Genomic DNA, 22,112 nt, shown 5'->3' with positions numbered 1-22,112 from the left:
ACATAAAATGGTTGATATACTAAAGAGGTTCATTTGGCCTACTTGTATATATTATTTAGAATATTTCATCTATAAAGGCCAGTTAGGCAATGTTTGTACCAGACATGTTTCGACTGCTGTTTCTGCAGTCTTCATAAAAGATGATACTGTTTTTTTTTTGTTTTTTTTTGCCGATATCCCAATGTTTTCCAACTTCTGGCCGATTGCCGATGCCATTACTTATATAGAGTATGCGCAGATCCCCCCCCCCCACACACACACCTAATTTCAGAGAACAGTCTCCTGTAGTGGAATTAACACATTATTAGGCCTACTCTTATCGTGATGGCAGATGTTGACAATGCTTTTCAAAATGTACATGTACACATTCACTGGGCAAAATAACCTAAAACTACCGATACTTAAACTTAGAATATGTAAAACATGCCATATATATTTTTTTTTAATGTAAATAAAAAAGATCTGCGCATAATTAAAGCAGCATTTTATCGACCTCTCATATCAGCAGAAATGTTCATTTCGGGCCGATGCTGATATTTCATTTGAAAACCTATACCGGCCGATACCGACGACGTGCCACTATCAGCGTGCATCCCTACTACAGGGAACAGAACCCTGCCAATGTGAAAGCCATGGTCTAGCTAAACTGCAGTGGAGCCCTCAGGCGATCTGCCACACGGACCACAGTGTGCCCAGGGTGATGCTGTAGGCTATGATGACCAGTAGGTAGACTCTGAACAGCAGCACGTCCAGCACGTAGCCCACCTGCAGCCACTCCTTGGCCACCTCCCGGCACTGGTCCCTCTTCTCCAGGTAGAGGCGTATGGAGGTCACCTCTTGCAGGATGTTGTCCATGACGGGCGGGGTGGGGTCCCTGGAGGGGGGCAGGCCCAGTCCCAGCAGCCCTCCCTCCCGGTCGATGTGGTGGCCGACCCCTCGGCCGATCTCACAGGTGTGGTGGAGGGTGCACTGAGCTGTAGGGCCGTAGAAGGATAGGCGTAAAGCTCATTACACACCAATGCGAATAAACAACGCAAAATTGTGAGGCGAATCTTGACCCACATGACTATTCACAGGACAGAGTGCACTCTGTCCTTTTGTCTGATGAAGAACAGTCTGCTCAAAACGTAACCAGTAACGTGGCAATCAATATTTTTCACTGGAGCCCATGCAGTGTGCGAGCCGTTTTATTTATTCACTGTCCCCACATAATATACAGTATTCTGCATACGGGTCACATACGGCAGAATACTGCTCAATTAAATAAAATGGCCCATCTACACAAACATCACTTACAGGGGAGTTACTTATCCATTCACTTCAATAGAACTGTCCCCAAAGTCTAGACCCAATCTAGCCCCAATGCAAAATTTGAACGTTGTGGTGAGTTATGTCGCTTCCTTCTACAGTATATAGCACACAGAGAGGAAGAAAATTGTTGCCTTTCTGATCAACTATGTCATATATCATGTTATTTATGAGGGCTTTAAAAATATAAATAAAATACAGAGGTCATGACCTCGGTGTAGCGCTGCCACAAAGTTGGGCAGCACCACTCTCCATAGGAAAACAATGGCACAGTGGGCTCAGAGCTGTGCCATTGTGGATCATGTGTGGGGGGCTTTAGGGTGATGGTTTGGGTTAGAGGTTGGCATAGGTTTGGGTTATATTTCAAATGTAGACTTTGGACACGCTGGGATCGAACATGGCGAACACGACCACTACACCCTACGCAGTGCCTGGGCTATTTTCACTTCCAGTTGAAATACATAGTGCTGACTCTCATGAAACAAATGGAACAAAAGGTGTCCATGTGCCAACACGAGCTGCCCCGATTTTCCATTCTAACCAATTACTACAGCAGCTGATTTCACAGATTAACCTTACCGCTCCCATAGTCTTTGTATTGCTCCAGGTCCGAGGCCTGCGAAGACAGTCTGGAGCAGAGGCGGTGTTGTACGTGGATGCAGAAGAGGACAGGAGCTCTCTCCAACACCAGGTGCTTCACCCACTGGGGCACAGGACGCTGCATGTCGTGCTTATGGACCAGACGCACAATCAGCACTGTTTCTGTCAGGCTGATCACCAGCAGCGCCATGCAAACCACGAAGTACACACCTACAGGAGAGATGAGATGTTTTGTTGGTTTTTTGCCAGACAGATCTGCTGGACAGGTGACCTGTCAATCATGCCCCCAAAGCATCCGCTTTACAAATTGTTTTACAAAATACAAAAAGACATTAAACTAGGTATGAATGTGGGTACCTGTCCATAATTCATTATCAAGATCAGAGAAAAGCAAGTTCACTCAAAAAAAATTATTTTGAAAATCAATTAGATTTTTTTTTATATTGGTGTTTGTCTTATGATTACTGGAGATCACATTAACTCATCACTTCTTTTTTTTATCACTACACCACTAAATACCATATAAAAGGTATTTCAGATGGTTTCAGGCGATGTATTTTCAAACCATGCACTAAGAACTGAAAATGCAGCCTGGTCGCCAGAGTAAAATGTCAGCATTGTGTAATCCATGGATAGTGGATATGTAGAATAACACATCTCAGAACCATGTTGCATAGTTTCTGGATCAACACTATACACGTAATGCTATTGAAATAGCGTGGTGCCGTTGTGGCCAAGGTGGATGGAGAGCAGTGTTGGGAGTAACTAGTTACTAAGTAACTAGTTACTGTAACTTAACTAATTCTTGCAGTAACTAGTAATCTAACTAATTACTTTTCAAATTTAGTCACTCAGTTACAGTTACTAAAATAGTAACTGCGCTAGTTACTAGTTACTTTAGGACATGAAAATAATGGACAACTTCAATGGATTATCCGGTTTCTGATCCTCAGACCTAGTCCGGGGAGCCCCAGAGGCTAATGACTGTATGGCTATAAGCCTCCCCAATAAGTGAATGTTCAATGCCACATTGTGGCACAGCAACACTAACATGATGTGTGCATTAATAACAATCGAAGCAGACTTTTAAAAGTAACGCAAACGTTACCTTCCCTAGTAACTAATTACTTTGAAGTAACTAGTAACTTTAAAGTAATTAAATTACTTTTTGAGAGCAGTAACTAGTAACTGTAACTTATTACCAATTTTCAGTAACTTGCCCAACACTGATGGAGAGCATAAACATCCTTTCACACCGGAGGGCCGTACTCAAATGGTCAGAGCATTTCCAAAGTCTACATTTAAACCGTGAGTCACATTTTAACGTTTTTATTATTTAAGCCGAACAAAAACCATAGCCTAATCCTATAACCTTAACCAAGTTGTTTTACTTGCCCAACATAACCAAAGTTGTGAAATTTGTTTTATTTGTATTTAGCGTTGGAAAGGCAGTGAGGTTTTCAAATTTACATTGAGATTGTACATATCCATGGACTGCAGAAATGTCCAATGCTGTCATTTTACTCTGGTGATTGGGTTGGAAAATTATAATCATAATAGGGCTATTAGGCCATTTTTCTATCCACCTATCAGCGGGGTTCCAATGGCGGTGGCAGGGAGAGTGTCTTTCACGATGATGAGGAAGACGGAGTAGCCCAGCAGCAGAGTGATTTTGAAGGAGACCCTCTCTCCGCTGTCGGGCGGTAGAAAGAAGCCCACAATGTCCATCACCATCAGGAATATACTGGGCATCAGGAGGTTGACCGTGTAGAACAGTGGCCGCCGCCGGATCACCACCTGGGAAATGTAGATGTATTAACAACTGGGCATTTTGGATAGCACTGCATAGAAGAAACACATTTGAGCAGCATGTTCTTGTAAGTAAGTCAAATGTTTGTATCTACGAGTGCAGTGCCCGTTCACCCCGCTGCTGCACAGACCGCTGTTTGCTTCTTTATTCAAAGTATTGTTGTTAGTAGAAACAGCACTCTGCGCACTCTCCTTTCTGGCCTGCTGTGCCTCGTCCTTCCCCTCCTCCTCATTGCTCATTTCCACCATACCTCATTGGTTTTCCCTCGAGGTCTCACCCGGCCTCGCCTGCTGTGCGGGCTCACATACTGTACGTGGCTCGGCATGTACGCGGCCTCGCCTGCTCAGCTGGCCTGCGCCTATACTGTATATATTTCAATCATGAGGGACGAGTGGGTACAATTTGACAAGCAAGCTTTATTCACAAATAGCATGGCAACTAATTTTGGGCATAATGACTCCATGGTAAGATGACCCTCTTCTCGTGGTGAGAGAGGAGGGCATCTGCTCAGTCTAGGATAGAGAATCCCCCAATCCCCCCAACGACTCCGGGCTTCCGGGCATTTACCGGCTTACGAAAACCACCGACCGGCTTGGCCTCAGCGATACAGCGGGCGCTGGATAGAACAAGCACTTGTTCGCCAAGCGGCTTACGTCGGCATGCTCAGTCTCTTCAGCCACTTACGAAAACCACAGACCGGGGCCACAGCGCACGGCGGGCGCTGGATGGAACGCTTGTTCCACGCCCACTTTACGTCGGCGTGCTGCATTCAGATTTGGCCTAAACTAGGCCTAAACTAAAAACCACCGACCGGCTACTTGGCCTCAGCGATACAGCGGGCGCTGGATAGAACTATGGATAGAACGCACACTTGTTCAGCCAACCAGTACTTCGGCGCTGTCAGGCTTGGTGTGGGAAATGTGGATCTAGTCGCGGATAGTTGATGGCCAAGACACACTTGGTAAACTGAAGTCTCGATGAGTAGGAACGCTGTTGAACTTGATAGCTGGGTCTGCAAGGTTCGAAGTTGGGAACGGTTGCAGTGTTGTCGCGAGATTCGTTTATGATCAACTGCAGAGGACCTGCAGAACCGAACCTTTATAGACCCCGAATATGACATCACCTTGTGTTATGACATCACCAGCGAGACCATCCGAAAGGCATGATTGAGACACTTATGAATCATGACATCATCAGTGAGTGAACTATGACATCACAGTAGGAATGATTACATCACAGTAGGAATGATGACATCATCCTAACAGTACCCTCCCCTCTACGGACGCGTCCAATGAGACCCTCAAGGAAGACATCTGGAGAACGATGCAGGTGATGCAGGTGGTTAGACCCCCAAAGGGGGGGTCAGACAGTGGAGGTGCTCTTCAGCAGGTGGTTAGATGCAGGTGGTTAGACCCCAAAGGGGGTGTCAGACAGTGGAGGTGCTCTTCAGCAGGTGGTTAGATGCAGGTGGTTAGACCCCAAAGGGAGGGTCAGACAGTGGAGGCGCTCCTCAGCAGGGGGATATCATCCAAGGAAAACAGAAAGTCTGCAGACTCCGGTGGATCCTCTGGAGTCGGCCATCCCCCGGGGCACGATCCAAACATGGGAGACTGGAGACCATCAAAAGGGTCAATGTCACGGTCCGGTGGGGACCAACAAGAACTGTTCTCCTGATGCAACACCTCAAACTCCGCGGGCTCCGAAGGTGGGGCCCCAAACTTGGAAGAAGGATCCAAAGGAACTGCAGGGGGGGGGGTGTCGCAAGCTCAGAGAGCGGAGCACCAGAAGGCTCCGCACAATCTAAAGGCTGAGCCCCAACCAATGCCGCCGTCTCCGAAGGCAGAGCCACAGGGGGCTCTGACTCAGCGAGGCCTACCCTCCCGACCTGTAGTTTGGGTAGGACACCCCCAGTTTCCTTCTTTGAACGCTTCTTCTTTGCTCCTGACCGAAGGCTGACGACACTACGGGGACCTCCCAGTGTCAAATGGGGACCTACGTGTGGGTCAAGGACTGGAATTGGCTGCTGCTGGGGTTCGGGTTCGGACTCGGCGAGGGGAAGGTCCACAGGTTGGGCCTCAGGGCCAGCAGACTCGGAGGCCCCCTGCGGGGGGACGGAGCTGATCTGCAGGCAGTGATTGAACTTCTCAATGAGACGATCGACAGTCTTCTCCAACTCCTTAACCTTCTTGGAGACACACTGCCACTCCTGGGTCCCGTGAACGCTGCCCAACCGTACGGGTTTCGGGGCTGGACTCTTAGAGCCTTGACCCGCTGAGAGTCTCACGGGCCGGTGAGTGGTGGACCCACTTACTGGACGCCGGGAGCAGGAGGAGAGGTGATGCCCGGCTCGACCACAGTACCGGCAGCTCCGGGTGTCCAAACGGCGCTGCCTCTCCTCTGGTGTGATGCGAACCCTGCCGGTTTGATCACGGTACAGATGGCTGCTGGTGTTCAGATGTGGCTGCCTTTGCTCTGGGATGACACTAACTCCCCGCCAGAGTATGCGCTTAGGAGCTGGGGGCGGCTGAGAGGCAGGGCTAGAAGCAACGGCCGCGGTAGCTGGGAGGGTAGCAGGTCTGGAAACCTCCGGAACGACGGTGCGCTCGGAAGCAGATGCAGCGGCAGGAGGAATAGGAGGCACGGGAGCAGTAGGGAATGACCTTTGGAGGTCCTCCACCGTCATGCCCTCGGCCCGCAGGAAACCTGCGAGCCTCTCCTTGAAATCGTCTCCATACTCAGCAGCACCCAGCAGGGGCACGTGCGGCGGCTCAACCAGCTGCTGCAAAGCAGGCACGGTGGGAGCAAGAGGCGTGGCTGCACTGGAAACCTCCGGTGTTTGGGTTGGGGCGACTGATCGCTCAGAAGCTGGGGTTGGGAATGACACCCAGTCCCCAGACTCGCAGTCCCAGCTCAGAAGCTGGGACTGCGGAATGACACCCTGGGGGCCTAGCCCGTCGAGACGATCTAGCAGGCCAATCAAGAGGGCGTGCCGACCAGCGGCTTCGGAAGCCAGAGCCTGGGTTGCTTTTTCCAGAGCCTGGATTGCTTTTTCCTGGTGGGCAATCAGCTCAAGCACTGTTTCAAACCCCTGTTGGAACCCCCGTTGCAGATCCCGCACAACTGCCGGCAAGTCTCCGAACGTGACAGGATGAGCTGAGATACACAGCCGACCGCCTGGTGGGTCAGCTGAAACGGCCGGCTGGGAAACCCGCTAAATCCATTTCTGAGTTGTTCATACTGTCAGGCTTGGTGTGGGAAATGTGGATCTAGTCGCGGATAGTTGATGGCCAAGACACACTTGGTAAACTGAAGTCTCGATGAGTAGGAATGCTGTTGAACTTGATAGCTGGGTCTGCAAGGTTCGAAGTTGGGAACGGTTGCAGAGTGTTGTCGCGAGATTCGTTTATGAACAACTGCAGAGGACCTGCAGAACCGAACCTTTATAGATCCCGAATATGACATCACCTTGTGTTATGACATCACCAGCGAGACCATCCGAAAGGCATGATTGAGACACTTATGAATCATGACATCATCAGTGAGTGAACTATGACATCACAGTAGGAATGATGACATCACAGTAGGAATGATGACATCATCCTAACAGGCGCGCTGTATTAACGTTCGGCCTAATTAGCTAATTACTTCAGCGACTTAAGAAACCGCCGACCGGCTTGGCCTCAGCGATACAGCGGGCGCTGGATGGAGCCGCACCGGCTTACTGCGGTGCGCTGTATTAACATTTTGGACACACCACAACCTAGACCGGCTCCAGTGACTTATGCGCACGCGACGCTGGAAGAGGAACGCTTGTTCGACCGGCCGCTATAACTTTAGACCGGCTCCAGTGACATACGCGCACGCGGCACTGGAAGAGGAACGCCTGTTCGACCGGCTTACCTCGGAGCATTACTACCAACCTAGCCCAGCTCCAGTGACTTACGCGCATGTGGCACTGGAAGAGGAACGCCTGTTCGACCGGCTTACTCCGGAGCATTATTACTGCTGGTGCCTGGTGCTATAACTTTAGACACTTTAGACGCCACCTGGCTTACTTCAGCACATTACTGCTGCACCCGGCTTACTTCGGAGCATTACTACTGCTGGCACTATAACTTTAGCCGCACCCCACCGTGGACGCTGAACGCTGTTTCTGCTGCCGTCGGTGCGATCGCTGCAGTCCTGGACTCCAAATAAACCTCCATGCTCCATGAGTCAGATTATGAACAGGCCCGCATTTGCCCTCATGTAGTGTACTAGGCTAACGCTATAGCTTTAAATTAGATCAAGACTGGATTGGCCTCCTCGTATGGGAAGGTACCAATGCGACTTCTCTTCCAACGCGTCCTCAGCGGTTCTGGTGACCTCATTGACCATATGGACCTGACCAGGCATGTCCCAAAGCAGGGGCGGACTGGGATCATAATTCAGGCAGGGCATTAGATACCAAGCAGGCCAGGCCGATACGGGCGTGCCGGCGTCCGAAGGGCGGCGGCGAAAAATTTGGGCCATTTGAAGCCCAATTTGGGCCATTTTAAGCCAGATTTGGCCCGTTTGAAGCCCAATTTGGGCCGTTTGAAGCCAGATTTGGGCCGTTTGAAGCCCAATTTGGGCCGCCCAATTTTGGCCGAGTCCAATTTTACAATGAGATGCACCCACTTTAACCCTGAATAAAGTAATAAAACCACTAGTAAACCAGTAGGCGGCGCCTGGCCTGCTGTTCAGTGAGTGGCCTGACTGCGGGCACCAAAAAAAAAGAAAAAAAAAAAAAGAAAAAAAAATTCAGGCCAGGCCAGGCCACCGGGCATTTGCCCGACGTGCCCGATTATGCAGTCCGCGCCTGTCCCAAAGTGTAACTATAACCCCCCCGGGGCAGTGGATAAAAGATCAGCAATGACCTGCATGATTAAGGTCAGCAATGACCTGCATGATGAGCATAGCTGGCAATGGCTTAAAGGTCAGTAATGACCTGCACAGTTAACATGACAAGGGCAGTAATAGCCTGATCAGATATTTTTTAACTTACAGCATCGTTACCATGACCTGGAATAAGAGTATATGTGGAGCAGTATACCAAGGATGGGGCGTAGCCCCTTCGTCACAGCACTTTCTACAACAGCATGAGTGAATACTGGATTCTGATTGGCTAGCAACAGTGGTAAATAGGACAACAACCTACAGTTCGGCTCCAACCGCAGTATCACTCCGCTCCCTGATGCTGACTCCGCTCCCTGTGCTGACTCCGCCCACTGTTAGCCTGTCAGTCGACAAATCTCTTAACAAGGAAATGGCCGATCTGTAACAAGGAAATGTCCGATTTCGTAGTAACGTTTGATTTACTGGGTGGATTGAGTTTTGAGCAGTGGTTAGATGAAGATGAAGGTGAAGTGAACAAAGAACGACATGGTGAAATTGGGGAGAGAGAACTGGCTGAGCTTGAGTTGTCACGAGTTCGGACTAGCGGGAGGTCCGACTAGCGGGAGGTCGGACTAGCACCCGGACCCCGAACCTGGGACTGTCAAACAAACAAACGCCCTCTGCCGTCACCAGATATCAACACACCACCACCAAAACGGGCTGTTGTAGAAAACTGTTTAAATAACTGTACTTTTACAGGCAATGTATCAATAACTGTGAATCCCGTTAAGGAATAGGTTAGTTGTTTTTTGGCTCAAAGGCAACTAAATGTTTAGTGCAATCATTGATCTTGTGTATGGAACTATATTCTGTGGCGGAAGGATAAATGTATTCTGAAACCAGTAATGATTGTAAATAAATGAATTGGATGTTACAATTGTGTATTTTTTATAATATTTGGTAGCTGTTGTAGAAAACAAATTTACCACTCGAGGTCGGGGGTTGTTGGCACATTTACCACTGGTACAGGGTTTATAGCACTCGGCTTCGCCTCGTGCCACAACCCTGTACCAGTGGTAAATGTGCCAACAACCCCCTCCCTCTCGTGGTAAATTTGTTAATTTTTCTCACCAAGCCGCAGTACCGCCTGCTATTGGTTCGTGCTATTGGTTCCAAGCTGCGCGATTATTGGACAGGCGACCTTTTAATCACGCCCCAAAACATAGTCTGATTTATCATCAGGGTTTATGGGAAATGTAGTAGTAAGCTTATCAGAATTATTTTTACAATGATATTATTGATGTTTAAAAATGTGGTACCTTTGCAATTTTCAAATACTCACATGGAACTTCATCTCAGCGTAATAATCATCATTGTCCAGGCTGAAGGACTTGTATTTGGACAGTACATAGAGCAGCTCCCATTCCCCTTGGTTCATGAAGAGGTTCTTGTCCTCCCTGAGCTCCTCAGGGCTTCGCATCAGGGTGATGTTGATGTCATTAACTGCAGATCGAACATAATGCAGGGGTCAGTGTGAGAGGGGTCATGTCAACAAGTTACGGTTTACCTGCCACTGTGTGCTCTCTAACCACAGTCACAGCGACCTATGTGAGTTAGAAAATAGTTGTATAAACCGGTCATAATTAAAATGTTCTGAGTGTTGTGCAATAACTCAAATGTACAGTAACTTAATTGAATGCAAGTCAGAACAGTAAAAGAGCAACAGTATAATAGTCTTTCACTTTATCTGTCATTTGGTCCATAGAGTGTAATTATGATTCAATTCCATGTGCTGGATTATACTTCACAAGAATTGTTACAGTTAAACAGTTAGTAGACGGACAAGCCCGTCTTTTATTGTCACACGAACACACCCAACACATGCATGCGGCCACAAACACACACACTCATGCTGACGGTGGCCGGTGAAATTTGTCCTCTGCATTTAACCCATCCAGGCTTGTATTTTCCTCCGGGGGGCAGGCCAGGAGCAGTGGTCGCTTTTTCTTTCCAGCGCCCGGGGACCAACTTCGGATGTTGTCGTCACTGGTCGGATGACGATGACGATCTTCTGCATGTTTTTAGTAGGGGGGTTATGTACGGAGGAACCCCCTGGGGAGCACGGGGAGAACATGCAAACCCCACATGCAAACTCAAGGGAAGACTGGTGCTTACTGGTATGGAGCCAGCTCTGGAAGGTGAGGCTGCAGTTCTGGACATCAAAGGGAAAGTTGTAGATGTTGAGAGTGCAGGCGGTGACAACTTGGATGGGCTTGTAGTTGCGCACTAGTCCAGTATGTGTCACATAGACATAAGGGATGTCTGGAGACTTCCCTACATCTACACTGCAGGGTCACAGAGAACATGGCTGTATCATTCATTCATGAAGTTCTACAAGTTGTATGTTTGTAATGATCGCAGTACTTACAACTCATTGATAAGAATGTCAGGCACCCAAACATTGGCTGTGGGCATAGAAACTTGTTCGACTTTGTCAAAGTCTTCTGGGTTCCAGGCCAGGAATTCATCTGTCCACGCCTAACATGTTAACAAGTCAGGAAGGAAGGAAGTAAATGAATACTATAAGTGGTTGTTATCATTATTCTGATTATGATTCTTGTTATTACAGTATTATTATTATTATTATTATTATTATTATTATTATTATTATTATTATTATTATTATTATTATTGATCGTACTTGCATACTGTAGAACCTTTCAAAATGTTCAAGTGCTTTACAGACAAAACAATAGGAAATTAATATGTAATTTGTCTTGATCTTACCTGCCTGTACCACACATAAGTTGTCAAAACCTGGTTCTTCTCATCCTATAATATAGAATACAAAGAGATATAACTGGTAATGTGGTGCACAAGGGAGGACAAAATATGAACTCCCATTGTATTTTGAGAAAAAAGCATTGCTCCCCCCTTTTTTTATTCTTAATACTGTATATACAATACAATATTACAAGGTCGCAATTGTACTATGGTTAGGATAGACTTGCATGATGAAAAAACAAATTGAATTAATTGATTAATTCATTAATATGAACTGTAATATGAAATGCTCATGCAAAAGCTAAACCTATCTGTCTATTGCCACTGCTGAGTGCAGGCCCTGCATCCCCATATTGTCACATTTCCATCTATGCCAAATATACAATGTTTCTCTCTGTGTTAGACCACATCCAACACAATCCCTCCGAAATTCATGCATCAATGTGAATATGAGATTACTGTTAATACCCTCCTAAATAAATTACTCTTGGGACAGGACTGCAATCCAGCAGCAGCCCCACCATATTTGAGACTTATTGTAATTCAACTTAATTTTTCCATTGGCATTGATAACATATTTTCGTATGCTGCTATTTCAATCATTGCATCATCCACTCTTTCATATCAGCAGATCTGGAACATTTCCAATTAATCAACGTAGACACTAATATTATTCATTATATGAGTAAACTCATCTTTGGTTATGTTTGTTAATTGGCCCCTAAAAGCTAATCCTAAAATCTCCTTTCTACATTTCCAACATAAATCAGTCGTAACAAGTCATGTACTGCCAGATGGTTTCCAATAATATCTGTACTATCTTGTAATGGATGAGTTTTACTCTGATTTCTTTAATATTTTTGCCAGTTATGTGACAGAATTCTCAAGTTATTCTCAATATTACACCCTTATTCTGAGGCTATTACATGTATCTCCACGTAACTGCTTTTGGGGATTCTTGAGGTAATTTTAAGTACTCAAAAGATTATCCTCATTAAAATTAAAATTAATTATTAATTATTTGTAGCTATTTCCAAATGTTTGCCTTCAAAAATGTGTTCATTACACGTTCTTCTTCAGAATATGACATAAATGCTGTTTGATGAACGTATCAGACTGCTTGAAAACAAGATCTGGTATAGTTGTCATGAAGTGGACAGTGGGAAGCGGCACAAGTCGGCGTGAGTTTTCAATGAGAGCAACTTTTGCAGTGTACCTGAATGCATGGGTGGTGGCACAGCTGAAAAGCATTAATTAGTGTGAAGGTGGATTGTGGTGGCCCAGCTGAAAGGCATTCTTGATTAGTGTGAAGTGGTATATAAAGCTGTGTTTCAGAGCTGACTGGCAGGCTGCTGCAGGACCCGGAAGCACGCTGCTGTACTGAGACAACTCACTCCCTCATGGAAACCAGGCCCGAACAAATGGACGGACAATTGGAGCTCAACAAAGGAAAGTTAACTATTTGCTGTGCTTGTGACGTCTCCCCCTCCCTCACCTACTGCCTCAACAGTGCATGTGACCAATGGACTTAATAGAGGCCGCATCTGCCTGGACCTGAATTTCTTTCTACTCAAGTGGACTGAGACTGGACGGAGTGGATCCCCCTGGACCACTAGAAAGCCCCAAACCCAGGAGACTGACGGACGATCCAGGTTAACGGACCCGTTTTTAACCTGCTTGTTTTTATCAAACGTCTTGGACTTGTTCTTAATCTGTCTGTCATCCTTCTGTAGAACCTGTGGACTAGAGTGGTGCCTCTGCCAGTCCTGGCCGCCAGCAGAACCAAGAGACATTTTAATTCAAATAATTTTGTGTTACCTTTTTCAACTCTTGTCCTGTTTGGTTTTTGGCTTGGTGTGGCTCCCAACTGGTCCAGTCCTAGAACCTTTTTAACTATTTATTCCACTGCCTCAGTGTGACATACTGTAGTTATCAGTAGCATCACTAATTACAGTAAATTACCATGTTAATTACATTAGTTTTTCCCTATAGGAGAGCAGAGCATTCATGTTTTCCATTTTTTGTGTGTGACAAGTAAACATTACATCATAATGCAAAACAATAGTGTATTTAAAATCCAATACAAAAAGGAGTAGAAAATAACTAATACCAAACGACAAGAACAACAATGGCAACAAGTATCCACACCATATCTAAAAGTCAGTACTGTAAAACATTTGATACAGCTCAGGAATGGTAATTGTACCACGAACAACACCATGAATATGACCAAGAAAATTCACAGAACTCACCACATTGAGGATAGAGTAAACCATGAGGTCAATAGCCACTGTAGTGGATTGTCTCCAGTCCTTCACTGGTCTCACTCCCTTCTTATAACCAGTGCTTAGAAACTCAGCGAGGCGCACCAAGGTGGCATTGGCAAATCTCCCTGTGCTGCTGCCCAGTGTTCTCACTGCAAGTTTTGAAACATTGATTAATTTGAATTACTCCCATCTTTCACAAATGCAGCAGTAAGAAATATATAATATTACAAATGGTAATATTTTAGGTAGATCAAGACATTTTGTTCTCAATCAGTCCAGTTAATTTAAAGGCTTTTGCCCACCAAGAGTGATGAATTTTGACCCGCCTAATGGTTTGTGCACACCGCAGCGAATTTTGGAGTTGCTGCTGCCCATTCAGTTTGTATTGGATACGTCTCTCATCGCCTTCCAAAGCATCCTGGGATACCTAGCGGCGGACCACAGCAAGCCAATCAAGCTGCAGCACCAAGCGACGCGAATACAAGCTAATATTGTTGTGCTGGTGTCCACAGACCGTCACTATTCACAGCAACAGATGTGTACATGTCGGAAGTGGGTTTCTGACAAATTGGTCAGAAAAAATAAAACCTGTAATATCAGTGAAACTTCGCCGTTCGTATGCGTGGTTGCATTGACTGGATATAGGTTCGAAAAATAGCCTACTGTTGATGTGCGGGTAACACTTGCTACAATACTGTAGCACAAAAACATGCATAGTTACTAAGGAACAAGTCAGGAACGAACCGCTAGTTCATGAATAGTTAATAGGTAGTTCCTGCGTTACCTGATTACGTGATTACCGGTAAAGCCATCCTTTAAGTCTTAAAGGATGACTTTACCGGTAATCAACCCACTTTGTATCATTAATAATCTCTGTAACGGGCAGTGTTTACCTCTCTCTGTGTTTTCCTCATGGACATCTCCCATTTCCTCCTCTGGCAAAGCGCTCCGTTCTGACGCGTTTTACGTCACATCGGAGCTGCGGAAGTTCTGGAGACGTGGAATCTGCTCCGAGGGCGGCTGTTATTGTTTATTTTTTATTTTTTAAGTATGCACATCTGCAGAGAATCAATGAGCCTTAATGACTTGCAGCTTGTGGGGGCGGAGTTTCTGCAGACAGGAGCAGGAGCATTTTTCTCCGTGAGGTAAACGGAGACAGAAGATAAAGGCTGCCCATGTGCTTACATTACCGAGATTATTAATGATACAAAGTGGGTTGATTACCGGTAAAGCCATCCTTTTGAGAAGAGACTAGTTACCATGTTAACGAAAGCAGTAGGTAATGATTACTTCTTAAAAAAAACTTTTTTTTTCTTTTTTCTTTAGAACTTTGATAACAAATCAGACATGCGTGCTACGGCTTTGCAACTTTCACTGAAATGTGGGCCCAAGTGAGGAGAACGACACCAAACTTCAGCATCTGCGTCATTAAACTGTCCTACACAAAAAATTCAGGCAGATTTTCGATTGATCAGAAATTGAGCCCACAGTGTGCATCAAAATGTTTTACTGTAAATCGTACTGTAAACAGCTAAATAAAGCTTGAATCTTCACGAAAAAAGATTTTGCTGTCACAGTATTGAAGTGTGCAAAATCTCAGAATTGTATCTCAAAAACTTAATTTTTGACAGTATTTTGAATTCTGTCCCCATGTATGTCATCAGTGATGATATCAATGATGTCATCAGTGATGATGTCATCAATGATGTCATCCTTCCTGGCTGAGCAGACGGGTGGGTGATGTCATAATTGTTGCTGTGATGTCATCGGTGATCTCATACATGCCAAAGTATAAATAAGCAATGTTTCAGTCTACCTCTCTCTCTGCCTCCACTGTCCCTACTCGCTCCGCTTCTATGTTCAACTGCCACATACTTAACCTGCTGCCTTACTTCTGTCTCCAGCCCGGTCATGAACGGCAGTGTTCTAAGCAGACTGGATTGCATGCAGCAGATGATAGAAAGCTCATCCATAAGAGACTTGAGACTTGACTTGGACTTGTGACTAAAGACTTGAGACATGACTTGGACTATAGCTAAAAGACTTGAGACTTGACTTGGACTCTAGCTCAAAGACTTGAGACTTGACTTGGACTTGCAAAAAATGACGTGAACATCTCTGTCAGTTCCCGGCCACGACCCATTGCTGCGCAGCAGCTATGATTTTTGCATTGCTTTTTTCTTGGAGCGAACATTAAACGGTTAAAGTATAAGTACTTGGACAGAAAGCAGTATTTGTGTAGAATATACCTTTAACACTATAAGTACTTGGACAGGAAGTAGTATTTGGGTAGAACATACGTTCAATAAGTACTTGGTCTCTGGCTCTGCAGATACATAGTATAGGCTCTACCGACTGACCCAAAACAACAGTCAGGATAGCTCAGTCGGTATACCAGACTAACAATCTAGCAATCTTGGGGCTGAGGTTTCAAACCTCACCTGGAACAACTCTTGTATTTATTTGTTATAGGTATAGGGTGATGCTCACTGACATGGTAACTAATGGTAAGATAATCATGAAGTAATGATCCATTCCCTATAGTAACAACTAAGTATGAAGCCCTGCTTTACTTGAGGGGCCACAAACATGGTAACTGATTGATTGATTGGTGATTGATTGTTTGATTGATTTTATTTTGGATAAAGAATAACAAAATCCAAGGGATGACATGAAAAAGTGTAAAACACTTATTTCCATCATGGTCCCTCCCTGGTCTTATAAAAACATGACATATACAGTGATACATAACATCATATAAACAATACAGAACAGTCAAGGATAAAAAGAACAAGAGATATAGTCAAGTCAAGTCAAGGTTATTTGTATAGCCCTAATTCACAAGCATGTCTCAGAGGACTTCACAGAAAATATGTTTAGCTAAATCTAGCTGACACAACAGTAGGAATTACAGTAGTAATAATAACAAGATTGAACAATCATAGAGAAAGGCAGAGAGAAAGGGAGAAAAGGCGGATGGAATGTGGGGAAGGAGAGAACAGGGAAGGGGGGAGGTGGGGAGGGAACATGGGAATGTGGGGGAGGGGAGAGCAGGGAAAGGGAGGAGGTGGGGGGGAGCAAGGGAGAGAGAGCAGGGGGAATGTGGGGGAGGAGAGATCAGGAAAATGGAGGAGTTGGGGAGGGAGAGCGGGGGAATGTTGGGGAGGAGAGAGCAGGGAAAGGGATGAGGTGGGGAGGGAATGGGAAATGTGGGGGAGGAGAGAGCAGGGAAGGGGAGGAAGGGAGGAGGTGGGGAGGGAGCAGGGGGAGGGAGGAAGAGAAGAGCAGAACAGACCAGATAGAATATACTGTGGCTAGGCGATATGGTCATGGGGACAGTCAAATTTAGCAGTCAGGTTATGTAATTACTTATCAGGCGAAAAGAGCCAATGAATAAGCAAGAAATTAATTGACATTTAACGCCCAGCCCCAGGTAGCAACGGCACACTGGAACTAGCAGCAGAGCGGCCAGGCCAAATGAAAAACCAAATATAAACCAACATAAGTTCAAAAACCATTACACCGAAAGGCTCACACATTACTCGAGCTTACTCAGTAAGAATTTTTTCCGAAGGTTTTTAAAACCCTTCAGAGAATTCGCAGACTTATCAGAGAATTCTAATGGTAAAGTAATCATGAAATAATGACGAATTCCTTAGTGACAACTAAGTATGATGGCCTGCTTTACGTGAGGGGGCACAAGCATGGTAACTAATGGTGAAGTAATCATGACCTAATGATGAATTCCCTACAACTAAATAAAAAATGGTAGGTAATGATACAAAAAAGAAGAAAAAGAGAAGAAAATAAAAAAGGGAAGGAATGAATCATTACCTACTGGTTCATTAACATGGTAACTAATAGTCTGTTCTTAAGTAACTATCATTAAGGATCTCATTCAGAGTCATTCAGGAACTACCTATTAACTATTCATGAACTAGCGGTTCGAAATGGTAGGTAATGATACTAAAAAAATAAAAAAATAAATATCTTTTTTAAGGAAGTAATCATTACCTACTGGTTCATTAACATGGTAACTAATAGTCTGTTCTTAAGTAACTACCATTAAGGATCTCATTCAAGCCGTATCAACACTGAGTGGAGTAAACTAATAAAATAAATAAATAAATAAATAAAACAGCTGTCGAGTAAACACTCACCAACTCCACAGCATTGTCAGTCAACACTTTTTAGGACTTATTAACAAAATTAGCTTTTTAAATGTTTTGCATTATCAGGGAGAGTAGCATCAAACAAAAAAATCTAAAATCTATTTGGAAAAAAAAAACAAAAAAAAAACATGAAACTAATCATGAAGATGCAACTAATAATTGATCACACTGACCAAATTAAACACATCTTACAAAGGAAATTCCTCACAAATTAAATGGATAAGATTCCCAGTTTGGGTAGCAAAATAAAATAATTGCACATTATAGTACACCTAAGGTATAAAACAGAAGTGGCTGTACCTGTGCTGGCTCTTATGGCACCTTGAATCAGAAGGAGAACCAGCGCCGTCCAAGCTGCTGAAAGCCTCATCCTGCAAACTCACTTTAATTGTCTTCTGCTTGGGAGCAAGTCTGTTGTTCAGCTGAAATCCGGAAGCGTGAAACCCATCCCCTCCCTAGCCGTCCACTACATCAGTTCACTTGTATCCAGCATAACCTTGTTAATGTCCCTCAGAGCAAGGGTGTGTCCATTTGCTGTGGAAGGTCCCTCATCCTCATACGGGAAAGCATCAGCTTAGAGATAGGGAGGAGGGACTGTTTTACTGCATCCTATATCATGAGTTTGGGCAATCAATTCATGAAGCAATAAGCCAAGGAGAGGCCACTGAAGCCATTAGAAGAGCTAAGAGGCTGTTAGGTAGGAGTGTCAATTCACTCAACACTAAACAATGGCAGTCTGCATTTAATATAATTTGCCACCACAACTTTGAAATCCACATCCACAGAATGTTCCATGAATTTTACTCTCCATTTAAAATCCTACTTAACACTCCTGCTATTTGTGTATATATTGCACATATTGGACTGCACTTGCACTTGCAATGTTGCAATGTGATTTGTCTTTTAGATATTTTTCCTATTTTCTTTATCTCTGAATATTGATATGACCACTATGTTGCAATGCAATGTCTGCAATGTCAGCACTATGCAGCGGCTGCATACTGACACTAAGACAAATTCCTTGTATGTAATATTTGCATATTGTGGCAATAAAACTGATTCTGATTCTAGGCCAAGGTATGGTGGGTACCACACAACCCTAACCACAGCTTTAAAGATCCCATATTAGTTTTCATGTTGTTTTCAAAAGCATAAGCTCACCTGCAATAGCAACAGACTGTCACTTTTTAAGTATGATGATGACATGCCTCATGGCCCCCCTGACAGACAAGTGCTCCAGGTCCACCATTATACCTTCAGGTCCACATACCTTCAGGTCCACATACCTTCAGGGCCACATACCTTCAGGTCCACATACAGCAAGGACGACAGCAAGGAGCTGTCCTGGTTCCGGGCGCCGGTAGTAGCGTGTGTAAGCCATTTTGACTGGGATGGCCAGGGTGGGCACAGGCTCAAGAAAAGATGGCATTTAGGAAGGATGTAGACAGGTCTCACGTCAGAATTCTGAATCTAGAGTCAGAATTCTTTATTCAGAGTCAGATCTTCAAAGTCAGACTCAGTCTTGCTTCTCAGAAATCTGAGATTAATCTCAAAATGTAAATACATCTTTCACATGTGACCCTTCAAGGAGCGTAGGTTTGTTAAACAAACTGGCTTGATGGTCCCGCCTTTAACATGGCCAGTCATAACTCGGGATTTTCGGGTGGCACCTGGGGTGGACAATCAGATTTCACGGGCGGCACTGTGTGGCCACCAGTGCCACCTCTGAAGTCTGATTGGCCACCTCATCTCGACCTAGCGACCCAGCACCCAGGGCATCTGACACCCTGCACCCTCTCTTGGGACCACTCAGGCTGGAACAGGTCGAGATCTTCAGGGCACTGAGATGGAGCACCATCTGTCCTTCACACATGTGGACGGGGTCTACCAAAAGGCCCAACTGCGTATGTTTCTCCTGAGAAGGCTGGAAGGTTTTAATGTCAGACAGGAGATTTGAACAGCAGTATACTGGTCACTCGTTAAATCAGTCCTCACATTCAACATTGCATCGTGGTGCATAGGGCAGCCGCGTTTATCGCATTACCGCTGTTACACAACATGTCAGCCAGGCCCACCGCAGAGTCAAGCTGATTACCGCTTCACCGCACGCAAATGAGTAGAGAGCCCCTCATGGACATTCAAGTTTTTTTTAACCTTGAACCTTGAACGTTGAGATGCAGATAATTAATTAGAATCATAATGATGCTAATACAAGGCTCAAACAATGATCACAATAGCCCATTAGCAGCAACAAAGAAGCACAAATGGCTCTCCAGTCATTGTCTAACTGAAAGTGTTAATGGCACAGGGAAAACACCAACCAGCTGCAGAGAAGATATGTTTTTACCCGTGCATCAAACAAATGTCACTCTGGAACAAAAGTGAATGCAGTCGGGCACCAAGCGCAATTTGATTGATTCAGATTGATTGATTCAGATTGATTGATTCACCTGACATAGTTGTCAATTTGGTGGAGGTAAAAGTGCTCATATGATATGAGGAGGTGAATCAAGCTTTGTCCCGAGAGTGGGCTGACTATAGACAATTTCCCACGCCTTATTATTATTAGTAGTATTTTTTTTTTAGCCCAGTCCGCCAAGCTACTCCCATCAGGCAACAAATACACAGCCTTGTTCATTCCCACTGCAATATCCTTTTTAAACAAGGCCAAATAGACTGTGACTACTTTTTAACACAGCTTTGCACACCTGCTCTTATTTATTATTGTTTGTGTTTTTAATGTGACTTTATGTCATTGTCATGGTTGTATGTTGTGAGCCGCTAAACCTAAGATAATTTTCTATCTCTATCTTTCTATCATATTTCATTATGTGATAGACAATAACGTTTTTTGAACTTGTGAATCTTGAATCTTTTACATATCTTGGTCAAACGGAATTGTTGTCTCAGTTACCTCATCCAGCGAGTAACAAGGCACTGACTTAAGAACCTTCTGAACAAAATAAGAACCTTCTGAAAAGATTCCTGTTGAGTAAGCGAGAGTAGCCTGCTGAGCCTTTTGTTTAATAGGTTTCTGAACTTTCGTTGCTTGTATCTTGTTTTGTTTTGTTTTATTCTTGATTGATCTCTATTGTTTATTTGATGTAATTAGGCTGTCATCAGTGGGACAGACAGAGACACAGAGCCCCAGCTCCCATTTATATACTGATGATGATGATGATGATGATGATGATGATGATGATGATGATGATAATGATGTGTTACTGTACTGTATGTCCTGTTTTTTAAGACCAGGGACCATGTTGGAAATAAGTGTTTGCACTTTTACATGTACCGGTATATCCCTTGGATTGTGCTGTCTTTTATATCCATAATAAAATCAATCAATCAATCAGACTGAAACATAAACCTTATTTCGTCTTCGGCCCTATTGCATAACATCTCGTAACGAGATCCACTGGAAGCAAAGCAATACTGTGAAAATTGTATTACTATAGATTCTTATCACGACTATTAGGAAACCAACAGGGAAATACAGTTATAGAGGCTGAGCTCTGAATGTGATTTGATCTGTTTTGTGGAAGAGGGAGTGATATGGAGAGGTTAAATAACAGTAGAGGCTTTATGGTTTTATGCCTCGGCCTGGTTCAGATGTCACAGCAAAGATAGAACCGGCTACATTCCAACAGGGCTGACCCTTGGTCAAACTATGGTGTCTGTTTAAGAGTAGAGTTAAACAGACACCACTATGCACTTGTAACTTTTAAACCTATGTACTGTAGATGTTTTATACTGTTGATATTGCGTGCGTGTGTATGTATGTGTGTGTGTGTGTGTGTGTGTATACGGTGTGTACAATGTGTACACGGTGTGTACACGGTATGTACTGCAACAGACGTGATGACCATCCGAGTTTCCCCTTGTGGGATAATAAAGTTGACCTTGTACCTTGTACCTTGAACCTTGAACCTTGTACCTTGAGTTAAATTTCTACAACAGTTTGCGAGACGTGTTCAAAGATGCAGGGGAACAGAACAAGAAGATGTGAACTTTTTGTGGGCTAACATGCTGGCCAATGGCCCCAAGGACGGGAACAGCACTGGTACTGGGACTGTAATGTGTGAGGGACAGGGCCATTTCTGCCTATAGGCATTATAGGCAAATGCAATGTGCCCCCTAACTGCCAGGAGGTTCAGATACGTTGGTCACTAGTGATCGGTTCAGATACATCACGTCATTAATTGATTCAGACTCAACAATAGCAAGCACAACGTTCAACTTAGGTGCAAGGCCAAAATAAATCATGAGTAAAAAAGGAAGCAGAAGTATTCAGAACAACTTGAATATCACATA

General features: G+C 44.5%; 2 protein-coding genes across 2 annotated transcripts in view; one reads left to right on the top strand and one right to left on the bottom strand.

The window, feature by feature from the left end:
• Positions 1-660: 660 nt before the first annotated feature.
• On the bottom strand, positions 661-18,168 carry htr3a (5-hydroxytryptamine (serotonin) receptor 3A; the record flags this gene model as incomplete). The annotated part of the gene is made up of 9 exons (XM_083631859.1): positions 661-974; positions 1,888-2,118; positions 3,495-3,705; positions 9,918-10,078; positions 10,751-10,920; positions 11,004-11,113; positions 11,363-11,407; positions 13,612-13,775; positions 18,099-18,168. The coding sequence occupies 9 exons, from the start codon at positions 18,166-18,168 to the stop codon at positions 661-663; spliced, it is 1,476 nt and encodes a 491-aa protein (XP_083487985.1).
• Positions 18,169-19,002: 834 nt separating this feature from the next.
• htr3b (5-hydroxytryptamine (serotonin) receptor 3B) overlaps positions 19,003-22,112 on the top strand; it is a gene marked incomplete at both ends in the record, with an annotated part of 33,573 nt that continues 30,463 nt past the window's right edge. Inside the window, 2 exons of the mRNA XM_083659161.1 lie at positions 19,003-19,158; positions 19,612-19,702. Coding sequence (XP_083515287.1) covers positions 19,003-19,158; positions 19,612-19,702 — 247 coding nt within the window. The remainder of the gene's footprint in view (positions 19,159-19,611; positions 19,703-22,112) is intronic.

Source organism: Poromitra crassiceps, assembly GCF_964638095.1.
Source record: "Poromitra crassiceps genome assembly, chromosome: 1".
Classification (NCBI taxonomy): domain Eukaryota; kingdom Metazoa; phylum Chordata; class Actinopteri; order Beryciformes; family Melamphaidae; genus Poromitra; species Poromitra crassiceps.
The sequence above is the reverse complement of the archived record's forward strand: the minus strand, read 5'-3'. Positions and strand labels throughout refer to the sequence as shown.